General features: G+C 39.5%; 1 protein-coding gene across 1 annotated transcript in view; it reads left to right on the forward strand.

The window, feature by feature from the left end:
• The window catches only part of LOC111143082 (SH3 domain GRB2 like endophilin interacting protein 1), a 210,364-nt gene that overhangs the window by 75,648 nt on the left and 118,335 nt on the right, over positions 1 to 16,381 (forward strand). The window contains exon 3 of the mRNA XM_022496545.1: positions 12,953 to 13,016. Within this exon, the coding sequence (XP_022352253.1) occupies positions 12,953 to 13,016 (64 nt within the window). The remainder of the gene's footprint in view (positions 1 to 12,952; positions 13,017 to 16,381) is intronic.

Here is a 16,381-nt window from a genome sequence, read left to right on the forward strand (position 1 = left end):
CCAATGAGAATAGACAAAAGGGGACCAGGTTTTCATTGCAACTTGATAGATTTATGTTATCCCACAGGAATAATTTCATAAAAATGAATTTTGTTATCTATTGGGATTTATAGCCAAAGAATGGGTGGGTCGGAGGATGGATGGAGGAAGGGATGGAGGACAGGGGAATGGATAATGATTATCATTATAAATCTTGTAAATGGGATCAATCCAAATGCATCCCAGAGGCCTCTAAGACCTCTCAAAAGAACTTAGAGCTAAATTCTGTATTTAGTTCCCTTTTGAACCCTTTTTTTTTGTGTGTGCTTGTTTATCTGATAACTGATCTTTTTAAAAAGAGAGAGGATGAGAAGGGGAGAGGGTCAGAGGGAGAAGCAGACTCCCCACCGAGCAGGGAGGGGACTCTTCACCGAAGCGGGACTCAATCCAGGGACTCCAGGATCACGACCTGAGCTGAAGGCAGCTGCTTGACCACCTGAGCCACCCAGGCGTCCACACTTTAATTTTTAAAACCATTTCTAGTCCATTTTGGAAGTAAGCTTCATGGGTTCTTACTACATAAAGTTGGGTAATAGCCTATAAAGTGTTGAATTAACATCACCATGTAAATCTCCTTTCCCCTTGTCCATCTCTGTGCCTCCACTTGGTAGGCTAGAATTAAACCGCAAGAATTTTATGTAAGATGTGTTCCAGCTTTCTTTTTAAATTCACCTTTGAAGAATTTAATTCAGAGCACTAAATGGTACTTATAGTAACAACTTAAAGTTTTTACCAAAGTACTTGCTCCTTCTGCTCCGGATGAAATATAAAAAGACAAGGGCATATGAAAAAGGATCTCTGTTATTGTCCAGTTTGCTTTCTTTTGGATTATTTTCGTGGAGTGTTTTGGAAATGAAATTTGGTGAATTACGATTCAATTGAATTTTTCTGTTTATGCCTAAAAACCAGAGTCTCTCTGAGTAGGATCATTAGCTTCAATTTAGTTTACATGTCAATGTCAGACAGGGGAGGGACAGGAGATGGACGGTGGAGAAGAGAATTGATGAATGTGGAGACAGAGAATGAGAGAGAACAGTGAAGAAGAGGGAAACCATTTTGTAGAACAAAGTTCTCATGGAACAGGTCAAATTAATTTTATGAGTGTTTGCAGTGTTATTTTCCAAGCAAAACGAGGGTTTCTCCTCCTCGGGGGTGGGGAGCAGGAAACTCCAAATTCCATAGACCACTAATCCAAGTAGAAGTAACATTGACTTATTTTCAAATCACACTGAGAAGGCCCGCTGATTCAGTTTATAATAGATTTGCATTTCATAGAGGCTTCATCAATGCTGTCTTTTTCTGGTAAAGGAGATAGTTGTGTTTCTTTAAAAGACTGAATCTTGTAATCCCCACTTATTTTTTTCGACAGATGTCAGTAAATTACATTTCTTGGGCCCAAGTTTGGCTTTGTTATTAAAATCAAACTTGGTTTTAGGGGCACCTGGGTGGCTCAGTTGGTTAAGAGTGTCTGACTCGATTTTGGCTCAGGTCATAATCTCAGGATCCTGGGATTGAGCTCTGTGAAGCCGGGCTCCGGGAGCTCACTGGGAAGTCTGCTTGAGGATTCTCTTCCTCTTCCTCTGCCCCAACCCCTGCTGGCACCCACACATGCGCTTGCTCTCTCTCTAAAAATAAATAAATAAATCTTTTTTTTTTTTTACTTTTTTTTTTAAGATTTTATTTAATTTGACAGAGAGATCACAAGTAGGCAGAGAGGCAGGCAGAGAGAGATGGGGAAGAAGGCTCCCTGCTGAGCAGAAAGCCCAATGTGGGGCTCGATCCCAAGTCCCTGAGATTAGGACCTGAGCTGAAGGCAGAGGCTTAACCCTCTGAGCCACCCAGGCTCCCCATAAATAAATAAATCTTAAAAAAAAAAAAACCAAAAACCTGTAACCAAAGAAAGCTCAAGATTTTGAAAATTCTATTTTTTAAAATTTTTTTATGTATTTTCATTTCTAAAGGAATAGATCTATGAATCAGGCGTTTAGTTGCTCTTATGTAATCAGTTAAAATGGGTGATTTCCAATTGTTTTGTAACTATCAAAACTAAGACAGGCAAGAGAAATCTCTATAAGGTGGTACACAATATATTTTAGGTATATACAGAACTTTTATTCCCATCTTAAACTTTATAAGAAGCTTTTATGATACAGAGCTGAGAAAAATGAAACGCAGAGAGGTTAAGTTACTTGCCCCAGGAGGTAGAGAAGATATTTGAACTCACATCTCTCAGAGCTCAAACCTACTTTTCATTATAACTACATCTGCTTACCATGGATCTTGATACTTAAATCTTAATGGAGGCTGCTCACCTGCTTAAAATTCTTCCTAATTCTACTCAGCTCCTTCATTCCATTAATAATAGCATAACAAACACAGAACAGATTTGCCATAAGTCCTTTTATGGCAAATCTGTTCTGTGACCATCTACTCTTTAACATTTTCTTCCATGTCACCAAAATGTCAAATATTTCTTTTTTTTTTTAAAGTCATCACTGTTTTTAGCTCCTTGAAGTTCTTAATTGCCTTTAGCAATCTCCATTTTCATGCCATTAACATGAACTCTCACACATCAAATCTGAATTTCAAGGTGCCATCCTGCTCAGACCCTTTTGCAATCCAACACTAATGGAGCATATTATCAGGACACACATTTCTCCCAGTAGGCTCAGCTCGCTCAGAATGGTGGGGTACCATCTTTGTGCTTACACTAACTACAGAGAACACTTGGATTTCCTTTGAGTCACATGAAAATGAAGCTAGAGCATTCAGACCAAAGGGCACATGCCCAACAATTTGGGACAATTTTGGTTAGCATTGTGTGAGCAACCAGCAAACATTTGCTGAGTGACTACCATGTGCCAGGTACTGCTAGCACAGTACCTAGCAGTACCTAGTTAGGTAAGCCTGACTCGACTTTCTATACTTCCTAGAACTCACTTTTATTAAGCAGTTCCCATATCTTAGGCAGTAGTCTAGGTACTGAAAATCATAAACATCACAAAAAAATCATGGGAGGGACTGACCTTCATCTTAACAGGTCTTACATTGTTCTGTAAGACCCGATGACAAAGAATCTGAATTGGATTACACTACCTCTGTTTCAAACTTAGAGGAAGAGCTGTTGTGCAGCGCATCTTAATCTTTCCTGACAGAAATACAGTGACTATCCTAATGAATAGATATTGCCAGTCTAGGGTTGCTGTCAATATGGGGCATTGTGCCCGGGGCAATTAAATTTGCCTGTTTTTTATCACTGAGACTAAATGCTTGGCCTGGGTTCCTGCAGAAAATAAATAATTCCATTACATGCGATTCACCTTTGAGTAACCCTCCGAGCTGATGAAGGCTCAGGCTAAAAATTTACATTTATTACAGAAATAATCCATTTAGCAAACATCTATTGGGTCTCCTTATGTTCGCTGGGTATCATACAAAGAGCTCAACATGCAAAATACAGATTTTGTGTAAGAAATGTACATCCCAATTTTCCTAAAAATGTCTTTCAATTAAAAAAAAATAGAGTTGCCTTTTGTTTGTTTGTTTGTTTAATAAGAGAACAAAGTGAATTGTGACAACGGACACTAAAGATATTCCAAAGACAGGAGAGTGTGGATTCTGGAGTCGGGCAGAAGGAACTCTGAGAGTGGTCTCTCAGTTATACTGGTTCCTCCTCCCGCCTCCTGGTGTAGAATCAATACAGTCAATACAGTAATAACTCCCACCTTATGAGGTTGTATTGGGCTCCGATAAAGAGTTTCCTGATGTATTTCCTAAGCCCTTATAAGTACTTAATAAATGACATCGATTCATTTTTATTTATGTTATGCATTTTGAGCTACCCCAAGCCTCTTGATATGCCATTATACACATTCTTCACCTAAAAACGTGGTGAGGTCACAGTACACCCTTCTCCCCGAGTCTCGATTCAGGTGGGTCCATCCTGTGTAGTTGGAGCTCCTTATCCTTCCCCGATACTTCTGTATACATGAATGAATATCAGAAAACTGAACATCAATGGAATGTATATTGCAAATATCAGATAAAGTCATTTGTTTTTGTTTTAATTATTATACAAACTTCGAGTTTGTTAAACTTTTTTTTAAACAGTTTTTAAAAAATTGTTAAACAAATAGTGATGGTGCGTTCAGCACGCCCCAGGCGTTGCTCTGGATACTACAGGGATCCTCACGACCACCCCGCGAGACGTTGCCTTGCTTTCGAGTCAAACACACCTGGCTCAGATCATCTTATCGCTTGTTTGTTTAGTGATGCTCGAAGAGGAACTTAATTACTTTGAGTCTGTTTCTTAATCCATAAAATAGGGGGTTGGTAATGACTTGGAGGCTCGTTGAAAGGGTTAGTCTGTTTAAAGTGCTAAGCACACGCGAGGCACTCTGTGAACAAGGGCTAGCTGCCCCTCACGCTTGGTGATCACAGAGGGGGGACCTGGGATTATTCCTCCAAACCTCATGCCCTGTGTCAAATAAATCTTCCATTAATAATAACACGTGGCTCTTAGCTTCTCTGTAAGTTTTGCTGCCGGTGACAGCCACCAGTAGGTCAGGTTGGTGTTTGATCCCCCGTCTTTGGATTTCAAATTCCATGCGTTCTGATTCTTTCTGCTGTGTCTCCCGCTTGTGTTTCTGGGAGGCAACCTGTTCAGGCTCCTGGGGAGATACATGAGGGCATGATCTGTGCTTCTCCATGAACTGTGGTTTATATACCAGCCTGAAGCAGCTGTCCCTGCCACTGCTCCTCCTCTTGCTCCTTCTTCTTCCTGAACCAATAGATTGCTCTAGAGCTGGCTTTGTGCCCAGGACTTGCCTTGTCCAAGCTCTGCTCAGAAGCAGTTTTGGGAGCGGTGGAAGTGGAAGAACCAAGTACACCCCAGGAAGAAGATCTCCAAAAGTAGCGCCTTCTCAGTAATTTCATAGGCAATCTGTTTATATGAGTGTGTTAACACAACGAAGAGTTATCAGTGAAAGCCATGTAAGCAAGATTGTGAGATGAGTGAAGATGAGTGAAGGAGCTCTTTCTCCCAACAACCAAATACACAGATTGTGTCCCCCTCACCCCACAGACCTATTCTCCCCTAGTGTTAGAACCTAGCTTTGCCCTTGGCTCCTCTCCTGTCTGCTGCACCCATCCCAGTTGTCTGACCATCTCAGCCCCTTCAGGGGGATAAGCCAGTAGCTGTAAACGTGCTGATAGGACAACGACTGTTCTAAGTTCGGCCTCTCCTTGTTGTTGTCCTACCAGCTAGCAGTGGAACGGCAGGAATTCTGGACGAGGACAGAAAGGAGGAGGTCAATGGCAGGACTCTCCAGTTATATACTCCCATGTGGCAGGACAGCGTCTCTGGTTAAAGCCAACAGTGTGTTCTGTGTGGCTGGTCCTCAGCTCCTGCCTAGAGGATTTTCACACCTTGATGTCTCCTTCTCTGGACTCAGTTCCAGGACCGTTGCCTCAACTTGTCCATCGATAGGACCAGTCTTCATTTTTAGGGAGAGAAATATTTCAAGTGCAATTTAAAAAAAAGATAAAGCAGAAGATATAAAACCAAGCAAGCCAAAACCCTGGAGGTTCTGATTTGATGGTTGACATATATTAATACAGAGTCCAAATTGCTCTTTTTGGAAGTCCCCTCTGAAAATTTTGTTTTTGTAGCCTTTGAAGGGTCAAATTCAGAATTTAGTATTTGTTTAATGAATTCCTATAGAACAGTTGTACTCAGGAGGAAAGAAAATGGATAAAGGTAATTTTTTTCTGCTGTACTGTTTTTTTCTTTATCTACAGAGTTGTGTACCCTTAAAGCCAGGAAGTTTTAAGGTATCTTGATTTTCTTTTTTTTTTTTAATTATTTCAGAGAAGTTTCAAGAAAAACACTAGTTAACCCAATTTGTGTTTTAAATTTAAAGGGCTTTTTTAAGTTTAAAAAAATACCTTCAAACTTTCTGGACCTGTCATAAGAAATATATTTTACATATGGGCAAACCACATTTTATCTATCCATTTATCTGTTGCTGGAGAAAGATTCCATTAATTTTTAAATTATCGAATAGCACAATAATTTTATTATTGTAATATTATTATGATAGTACAGTTGACATACAATGTTATGTTAGTTTCAGGTGTGCAACATAGTGATTTGACAATTCTATGTATTATGCAGTGTTTACCACAGTAAGTGTTGTTACCATCTGTCACCATGTGAAACATTTCATTTTAAGGGGAATTTTATTCAGAAAATGATAATAAACTAAATGATCAGACCTTCTTTTATGGGTTTAATTGCATGTGTGTAAGTGGAGCCTAAAGGCTTTTGAAGAAATCTGACATCTATTTATAGAAGCTTAAGTGTAACAAGTATTATATATTGAGAAACTCATGAGATAGTATTGGGCCTGACCTATAGATTCAGGGTTCATTTATATACAGAGGGCAAGTGAAACCATGTGATTGTCCCAGGGAGAGAGTGTAGAGGAACCTAGGACAAAGTCCTGAAGAATTTCAGCATCTGGGGAGCAGCAGGGTTAAAGGAGCCTCCAATTTCCTCCCTGGAGATGGTGATAATAAAACCTAACCTTGGCCACCCTCAGGCTCATCATCATTTGAGAAGAAAACACCCCCCTACTTTTTCACATAGATGCAAAGCAGCTGGTCCATAGGTAGGACCTCAGTAATGGTAGCCAATAATATTGAAGTGATAAAACAACTTCTGTATTTTGTGTTTGTGCTATCACTATTGTCAATTTCTGTGCCTACGGCTTTATTTTATTATCTGGTAACATCATATCCAGGACGGCCTATTTTGAAATGAGCTTTCCCACCCTCTTAGAAAATCAGTCTCTTTTCAATTTTGTTGTTGTTCCCAGACACGACTGGCTCCTATTATAATACCGAAGGAAACTAAAAGAAATCTAAATTAGATGGAGAGGAGCTAGAGACACAGGCTATACTTCATCTGTGACTGACCCGAGATTGCAGTTCTGCAAGAAACATTCTCACTTCTGCAACTTGGAAGAGAACCATTGTAGCCCAAGATCATCAAGACAAAAAGTTCTTTCTCTTAATATCTCTTTGTTTTGGTATTGACAAGGGAATAGTTACTTTATTTCTCAAAAACAAGTGATTTCCCCCCCATTTTTGTAAAGTATAGTTGACAAATACTCATGACCCAGCCTAAAAACAATTCTACTGTAGAAATTGACTTTAAAATTTTTATGAAGTTCTGGAATCAGAAGTGGCTATTGTGTTTCTGAAGCTTATTAGATTATCAGATATAATGTCTTGAATTTGTTATTCCTATAAGATCTTTGACTATTATTACTCTCTTTAAAAAAATTTCTTGGAATATTTTTTAATGAACTCTCAAAAGTCATTACAACACCTGTACATTTACTTTTAACACAGTTGGTATGGTTGTTTTTCTTCCTGGATCATCTCGAGTAGCTGTTAAGATATAAATAACTTCTAAATCTCATTACTTTGTTTGCTTTAGTCTTTTAGAGTTATCTTCATAATTTCCCAAATTTCTCAAATCTTTCCACTTCTCAAGGGGGAAAAATGTTTCCAACGTTTTCTTTTATTTGACACTTGATTAGTTCTATTTTTCTGGACTGTCACATCTAGTATATTCTTCTATATATTCCATATATAGGAATGTATTCTAGGTACAGGAAATATAACTTTCTGTGAAATTAAAATTGCAGATTGGCATAGCATTTTGTGAATGTGTGCAAATTCTTTCATCCCTTAATATTGACTGATTTATTGTAGACTGAGAAATTGAAACACAAAGAAATAAAACTTGTATTAAACTATGTACTTAAAAATGATGCTGGGGGCACCTAGGTGACTCAGTTGGTTAAGCTTCTGATTCTTGGTTTCAGCTCAGGTCAGAGTTATGAGATCAAGCCCCATGTTTAGCTCCACACTCAGTGCAGAGTCTACTTGTCCTATTCCCTCTGACCTCCCCCCCACTCTAATTATCTCTAAAGTAAATAAATAAAATCTTTTTTTTATGAAAATGATGCCGGAAATGGACTCTTTCTCCTGAATCCTGATCCAGTGCACATTTCACTGGAAAATGGACAGTTCATTGATGTTCATGACCTAGTTCATGTTGGCTGTTGTCCAAATTTGGTGGTCAAAAACAGGACAGAGCTTATGGAAAACTACTATTGCCTGTTCTGTTACTAACTTAATACAAGAGTTACTGGAACTTATGTGTATTTACTGATCTATTTGGTAGAGCATGCTGTCTCTCATCTCATGGTCAAATTACAGAAAATGAAATGACTTGAAAACATAAAATAATGATAGCATTTGTTTTATAGTCCTATAGAAATCAGTAGTGATTGATGAAGTATAGCATTCTTTGTGACCCCAAACCTGAATTAGAAGCATGGAGAGGCCAGTAAAGAGGCTTGAACCCAAGAAAAATTATGACAAGGAAATGATGATTGTCACTGTATTTTTCCTATAAGGGGATAAGGCAATTAGAGGTGAGAAGGAAGAAAGTTTTTAACAATTCAAATTGAAAATGAATGAGGAGAAGGTGTTCCTAGATATTATGGGTGGGTAGTTTTAAATGTCAGTAAGTTTTCCTATAAAGTCATGTGAAGAAGAATAATGAAGAAGAGCTTAGCTTAATGTGGGAAGAGGTCTTTTTTAAACAAACATTGACATTTTGAAGACCTAGGGATCTTAAACAGAATGACTATTAAAATACAAAATTAGATTGAATAGAGGCATTTTGGGGATTATATATGAGTAGAATCCTGAGAGCCTGATAATGAATAATTCAGATAATCTGAGCAGTTTGGGCTGACTCACATGTTTTGGAAGAAGGTGTCATCAAGTCTCTGATTCTGTCAATGTTTTTCCCTTTGTTCCACCTGTTAGTGCCAAACAAATCCTGAAATTCAGGGACTTTTCCAGTTCCAATTTGTCAAAAAGACTTTCCAAACCACCAGTAGCAAGTCTAAGGGTTTTGTTTTTGTTTTTGTTTTAAATATTTATTTATTTTTTTAAGAGAGAGAGTGTTGGTGCACAAGTAGGGGGAGGGACAGAGGGAAAGAGAATCTCAAGCAGACTTTGCTGAGCTTGAGACCCAATGTAGGGCTCAATGCAGGACTTAGTTTGGGGCTCAATGAAGGGCTCAATCTCACAACCCTAAGATCATGACCTGAGCTGAAATCAGGAGTCACACACTTAACCAACTGAGCCACCTACGCACCCAACAAGTCTAAGGTATTGAAATATAGAGGCATTTAGTATATCTGAATGATACTAAGAAACACAAGCCACTTTGTCTGTAGTTTCATTTGTGAATATCTTCTCCCATTCTGTGGGTTGCCTCTTTGTTTTGTTGACTGTTTCCTTTGCTGTACAGAAGGTTTTTATCTTGATGAAGTCCCAAAAGTTCATTTTCACTTTTGTTTCCTTTGCCTTTGGAGACATGTCTTGAAAGCAGTTGTTGTGTCCAATGTCAACAAGGTTACTTCCCATGTTCTCCTCTAGGATTTTGATAGATTCCTGACTCACATTGAGGTCTTTCATCCATTTGAATTTATGTTTGTGAATGGTGGAAGAGAGTGGTCAAGTTTCATTCTTCTATACATAGCTGTCCAAATTTCCCAGCACCAATTATTGAAGAGACTGTCTTTTTTCCACTGGATATTTTTTCCTGTTTTGTCAAAGATTATTTGACCAAAGAGTTGAGGGTCCATATCTGAACTCTCTACTCTGTTCCGTTGGTCTATGTGTTTGTTTTTGTGCCAGTACCATGCTGTCTTGGAGATCACAGCTTTATAGTGAAGCTTGAAATCAGGCAACGTGATTCCCCCAGCTTTGTTTTTCTTTTTCAACATTTCCTTAGCAATTCATTATCTTTTCTGGCTCCATACAAATTTTAGGATTGTTTGATCTAGCACTTTGAAAAATGCTGCAGGAATTTTGATTGGGATGGCATTGAAAGTATAGATTGCTCTGGGCAGTATAGACATTTTAGCAATGTTTATTCTTCCAATCCATGAGCATGGACTGCTTTTCCATCTTTTTGTGTCTTCTTAGATTTCTTTCATGAGTGTTCTGTAGTTCCTCGAGTACAGATCCTTTACCTCTTTGGTTAGTTTATTCCACGGTATCTTATGGTTTTTTTTTTGTTTTGTTTTTTTGTTTTTTTTTTTGTAAAGACTTTATTTATTTATTTGACGGAGAGAGACAGATCACAAGTAGGCAGAGAGGCAGGCGGGTGGGGGGGAGCAGGCTCACCGCTGAGCAGAGAGCCCGATGTGGGGATCGATCCCAGGACCCCAAGATCATGACCTGAGCTGAAGGCAGAGGCTTTAACCCTCTGAGCCACCCAGGTGCCCCATATCTTATGGTTCTTGGTGCTATAGGAAATGGAATTGATTCTCTAATTTCCCTTTCTGTATTTTCATTGTTAGTGTATAAGAGCAACTGATTTTTGTGCATTGATTTTGTATCCTGCCACATTACTGAATTGCTGTATGATTTCTAGTAGTTTGGGGTGGGATCTTTTGGGTTTTCCATATAAAATATCATGTCATCTGCAAAGAGAGAGAGTTTGATTTCTTCTTTCCCAATTTGAATACCTTTTATTTCTTTTTGTTGTCTGATTGCTATTGCTAGGAATTCTAGTACTATTTTGAACAACAGTGGTGAGAGTAGGCATCCTTGTTATGCTATCCAAGATCTATAAAGAACTCCTCAAACTCAACACCCAAAAAACAGATAATCATGTCAAAAAATGGGTAGAAGACGTAAACAGACATTTCTCCAAAGAAGACATACAAATGGCTAACAGACACATGAAAAAATGTTCATCATCATTAGCCATTAGGGAAATTCACATCAAAATCTCATTGAGATACAACATTACACCAGTTAGAATGGCCAAAATGATCAGGACAGAAAACAAGTAGTGTTGGAGAGGATGTGGAGAAGAGGAACCCTCCTAAACTGTTAGTGGGAATGCAAGTTGGTGCCATCACTTTGGGAAACAGTGTGGAGATTCCTTAAGAAATTAAAAATAGAGCTACCCTATGACCCTGCAATTGCACTACTGGGCATTTACCCCCAAAATACAGATGTAGTGAAATAAAGGGCCATATATACCCCAATGTTCATAGCAGCAATGGCCACAATCACCAAACTGTGGATAGAGCCAAGATGCCCTTCAACAGATGGATGGATAAAGAAGATATGCTCCATATACACAATGGAATATTACTGCTCCATCAGAAAGGATGAATACCCAACTTTTGTATCAACAGGACTGGAGGAGATTATGCTGAGTGAAATAAATCAAGCAGAGAGAGTCAATTATCATATGGTTTCACTTACTAGTGGAGCATAAGGAATAACATGGAGGACATTAGGAGAAGGAAAGGAAAAGTAAATTAGGGTAAATCGTAGGGGAAAATGAACCATGAGAGACTATGGACTCTGAGAAACAAGCTGAGGGTTTTGGAAGGGAGGGGGTGGGGGAATGGGTGAGCCTGGTGGTGGGTATTAAGGAGGGCATGCAATACTGCATGGAGCCCTGGGTGTGGTGCATAAACAATTAATCTTGGAACACATAAAAAATAAAATTAAATTTAAAAAAAAAACACAAGCCAGGGCGCCTGGGTGGCTCAGTGGTTTAAGCCTCTGCCTTCAGCTCGGGTCATGGTCTCGGGGTCCTGGGATTGAGCCCCACATCGGGCTCTCCACTCGGCGGGGAGCCTGCTTCCCCCTCTCTCTCTGCCTACTGTGACCTCTCTCTCTCTCTCTCTGTCAAATAAATAGATAATTAAAAAAAAAAACCACAAGCCACATATGTGACTATGAAACATGTGGGAAATAGGAATCCCAGATAGAGCCTTGATAGGATAAAAATGGAAAAACCAAGATTGTGTTTGGTTTGTCCAAGATGGAAGAAGGGAGTCTTGTTACCCCAATACTGCCTGAATGATGTTTCCTGGAAGGTATTTTAAATCCACAAAGACTATCTGGTACCTATACTAGGTACCAGATGTATATGTAGGGAACATATAGAAGGGATACTGGCCTCTGTCCTAGAAAAGCTCACAGCTTATGTGGGAAATTGACATAAGAACTAAGTGGAACAGTTTGATATATTATAATACATCTAAGAGCAACATTTTGGGGGGGATGGGTCATGGAATTGTCAGTTTCTTACACCACTAGGACTGCGAGGTCCTCACAAAGGAGGCGGCATTTGGCTGGGCCTTGAAGGATGAGTTAAAGTTCTAAATATCTAAATAGGAAAAGCACTTCAACCAGAGGTAAGACCCACATATAGAAGAGAGAGATACTGGAGTACAGATGTTGGGATATGTCCAGAGAATGGTTAATAATCAGTCTTGTCACAAAATTGAAGACATAGAAAAAGATTAGTTGGGATTATGGGACACAAGATGTGTCCGATTGATGTAGCTCTCTTGTTATGGTTCACGTGACCTGTGTTTTGGAATTGTCCTAGTCTCGGGAATATGTCTCACCCCAAAACTCATCTTCATCTAAATCTATGATTTAGTTTCTTGGCAAAAGACCAATTTGGTGTTGAATAACAATGATCTAAGAAAAGCTTACAATCTTTTCTATATCTGGCCCTGTTCTCCTTTTCTCTCAGGTTGCTCAGAGTGCTAAGAATTTAGAGTGCTGAGTCTTTGATAAACATCTGTCAGAAATAATAATGAGTCATATGCACGTGCACACACACAGACACATACATACCAATGAAGAAATTTTCATTGCTTTTTGAAAGTTCAAATTTAACTGGTGTGTTGGAACTTTAAAAATATCATTCCCTTGAATGTTGCTAGGGACACTCAAATAAGAAAATAGATTTCCTTGACCCTTTGTTGTTTTCCCACAGGATTGAAAAAACGTACAAGGAAGGCCTTTGGAATACGGAAGAAAGAAAAGGACACTGATTCGACGTATGTACTTTGGGAGGGCACAACCGCTCAGCTGCAGCTGAGGGACCACACATGGCCGTGTGGAAACGCACATATGGGGTGGTCAGCTGCAAATCAGAATAAAGAGCCCATTAAACCCCTTATTTGGCTAGAATCCTCGAAAGAACGTTAAAAGATGGGGAAATCAATAGTTCTGGGGACACAGGTGAAACTGGAGAGCACTACCTTTATTTCTCACCTTTAGGTTTTCATTCTGTACATTTTTATCATGCATAAATTTGAGCACAAGAGCCAAACACTGCTCTGTGTCCTTGTCCTCCAAGAACTCCTAAATCGTGGGATAAAACAGCTACCATACCTAAGAAATATCTTTCATATAACAAAATGAGATAACATAGTTGAAATGCCTCATTTGGTACCCAGTCCTTAGTAAATGCTCAGTAAATGGCAGCAGACGCTGGTCTGATTCTTACTAATATGAATTAATATGTGGTAAGTTGCATATGGGCAATTAAAAATGAAATTTCATGGAAATTTGAGGGTAGGTAAATTCACGTTTGGGCAGATGATCAGTGGAATCTCAGAGAGGGATGAGCCTTGAGTTTGGACTTGGAGAAGATGAAGACAGGTATCTCAGGCAAAGGGAACAACAGCCAAAGCAGAGAGATGGGAAAGTCAAGTAGGTATTCAGGACAAGATAGCCAGGACTATTTGTCGACCTGATGGCTACAGGGAAAGGTGGGAATGGATGTCAAAGCTAAAAAGGACATCAGGAGCAGTTAGAAAGTTCTTTAAGAGCCAGGCTGAGGTGTCTGGGCTTCCTTCCTTAGGCAAGGGGCAATCTTGAAGCCTTAAAGGCTTTTAAACCAGACGGTGCAAAGAATTTTGTAAGGGGAGGAAGCTATTTGTGTGTGTGTGTGTGTCTAGATCTCACATGTTAAAATTTCCTGTCCTTTTGTTCATGCTTTTCTTTTGACAAATAATTATCACATAGAAATTACATTTACCCTAGCCCTGCAAATTTTTCAAATGATTGAATTAGGAATGTATTTCTGAGAATTATATAATTTCCAATACTTCTTAAGAAATTGTCATTGTCTAGGAATTAACCAGCCAGAATTGGGGATGGTACTTTCACCAGAAGCAGAAGACTGGGGCTCTCATTCCAGTGCTGCCCATAGCTCCTTGGCCTTTGGGATCGATTTTCCTTTCTTGGGCCTCAGTTTACACTACATGGAATCTGACTCCCCTAAAGGGCCAGACACTGTTCCAGTTCATCTCTCAGTGACATCTGTCATCACCTACTATGTGCCACGTCTTGTGTGGGACTTTAGTGGACACATCTCAGGAGAACATATTAGCAAACAACACTACACCATTTTTCTTTGAAGGCAGTGTCTGTAACAGATTACACAGTCTCTGCTGTGTGAAGAAGGTTCAAAAGGAAAAATAAAAATCTCCCTCAAAAGGGGAAAGGAATCATACAACCTCCCCAGGGCAGGCTGAGCTAATTTGCAAGTGGCCAAAGCATTGCTCTTCATCATCATTTCTAAAGGTGTGAAAATAAGGAAATTACTCCTCAAAGCTTTGGGTAGAAACCCCATATCTCTCTGAAGCACCCTCTCAAGACATGTGTTTGTAAAATCCTAACCATCTCTTCTTAACTTCTTATCATTTGAGCCCCCCAGATTACTTACATGATAGCAAATTAGCCATCAACTAGTTCTACCAGCGATAATGGCCAAAGGACAGGCTGTTTAGTGTAAACCTTTGCTTTTCATGAACCACTGCTCTCTAATTGGGTCATACATCATTCTTGCCAAAGGCTGAAAAGATGTTCTGGCAATTTGCTGTCCCTTCAGCTTTAGGCAATGCTTCTGTTCGTCTGCAATCATCGAAAGCTTGTTGATGCAAACCGTTTTCAGGACTGTCACAGCTCTGTGAGGGTTGCCAAGCAACCTGCCACAGTGAGTGGCCAGCCCCAGCTCCAGCCGATTTAACCTCCTTAGACAGACAGTGGGCTTAGGACCAGCACTCCTTGATCTGATCATCGTTACAGTGGCCGAGAGAGGAAAGGAGCGAGCCGGTGCTAAGTCCTCAGCAGGCCCTGTGCAGGGTATTTTCTATGCACTGATACCCTTTTTAATCCTCAGAGTGATTCAATAAGGTCAGAAGTAATGTCTCAATTTAGAGAGAAGAAATCAAAAGGGATTCAAAAGGGATTCGGTAACTCTCTGAAGACTATCTGGAAAGTAAGATTGGAGCCAGTATTCCAGTCCAGAAACAAGTGTCCATTCTTTATCACTCAGAAGAAGAAGACTAGTATCATCAAGTATCATCAAGACCAGTACCAGAGTAAAGAGAAGGGGCAGTGGTTGCAAGGGGTAACTGACACTTCATAAAATAGACACAAAGGTCCTGAGGTAGATGATTAGTTTTAAAAGAGAAGTCGGTAAATATGAGGGGTCTGCTGTTAAAAGGAAAAAAAAATTTTTTTAAATACATCTAAAACTTCGTAAAAAGGGGTTAGGAAATGAACTGGAAACATATTCAAGAGTCTGAGACTGCTAACATTACTCCCCATTCTAGGTCAGATTGTATAATAATTTTATTCTAAATAACATTTCATGAGTGTTTACTATATCCTAGGCACTATTCCAGGCTCTTCAATCCTATTAACTCATCGAATCCTTTAGTAGGTCTATGGGGTATTTGCCAGTTTCATGGCTATTTAGTAGATGAGGAAATTGAGACATCAAAGGGTAAAATGACACAGTTAGGCATCTAAGTTGATTGAATCCAGGCGGTCTGGCACTACAGCCAGTGATCGTCACCGCCACGCTCACTGCCGCCATGCTAGCAAGCACCACCCTCATTCCATCAATGGTAAAGACAAAGACAGAACAGGACCCAATGCTGGCATGCACAATTACAGTGTTTCTGATTAAAATCTTTGAAATGCCATCCTTATAGCTACAATATGCATGAGGTTATGTGGCCTCTCATTTAGATTCCCTGTTGATACACACTTTACTTCAACCCATAGTGGGCAACGCCTTAGTCAGGCCTTTCTCCAGAGCCTTGTCTTCTCTACATCTAAGACTTGCTGCCTGCAAAGACATCCCCACAAGGGTCAGTGCCTTTGGATATATCCTGCCCCAAAGTTGATACAACCACCTCTCTCTCAATTCCTTTAGCACAGGTTTACTACCTGAGTAAGAAGTGTTCTTTTTTTTTTTTTTTCAGTGTATAGATCTGAAAAGGGAAAGCTGTTTTTTTTTTTTTTTAAAGATTTTATTTATTTATTTGAGAGAGAATGAGTGAGAGAAAGCATGAGAGAGGAGAAGGTCAGAGGGAGAAGCAGACTCCCCAAGGAGCTGGGCGCC

This window comes from Enhydra lutris, unplaced genomic scaffold (genome assembly GCF_002288905.1).
Source record: "Enhydra lutris kenyoni isolate GAN:26980312 unplaced genomic scaffold, ASM228890v2 scaffoldscaffold9, whole genome shotgun sequence".
Classification (NCBI taxonomy): domain Eukaryota; kingdom Metazoa; phylum Chordata; class Mammalia; order Carnivora; family Mustelidae; genus Enhydra; species Enhydra lutris.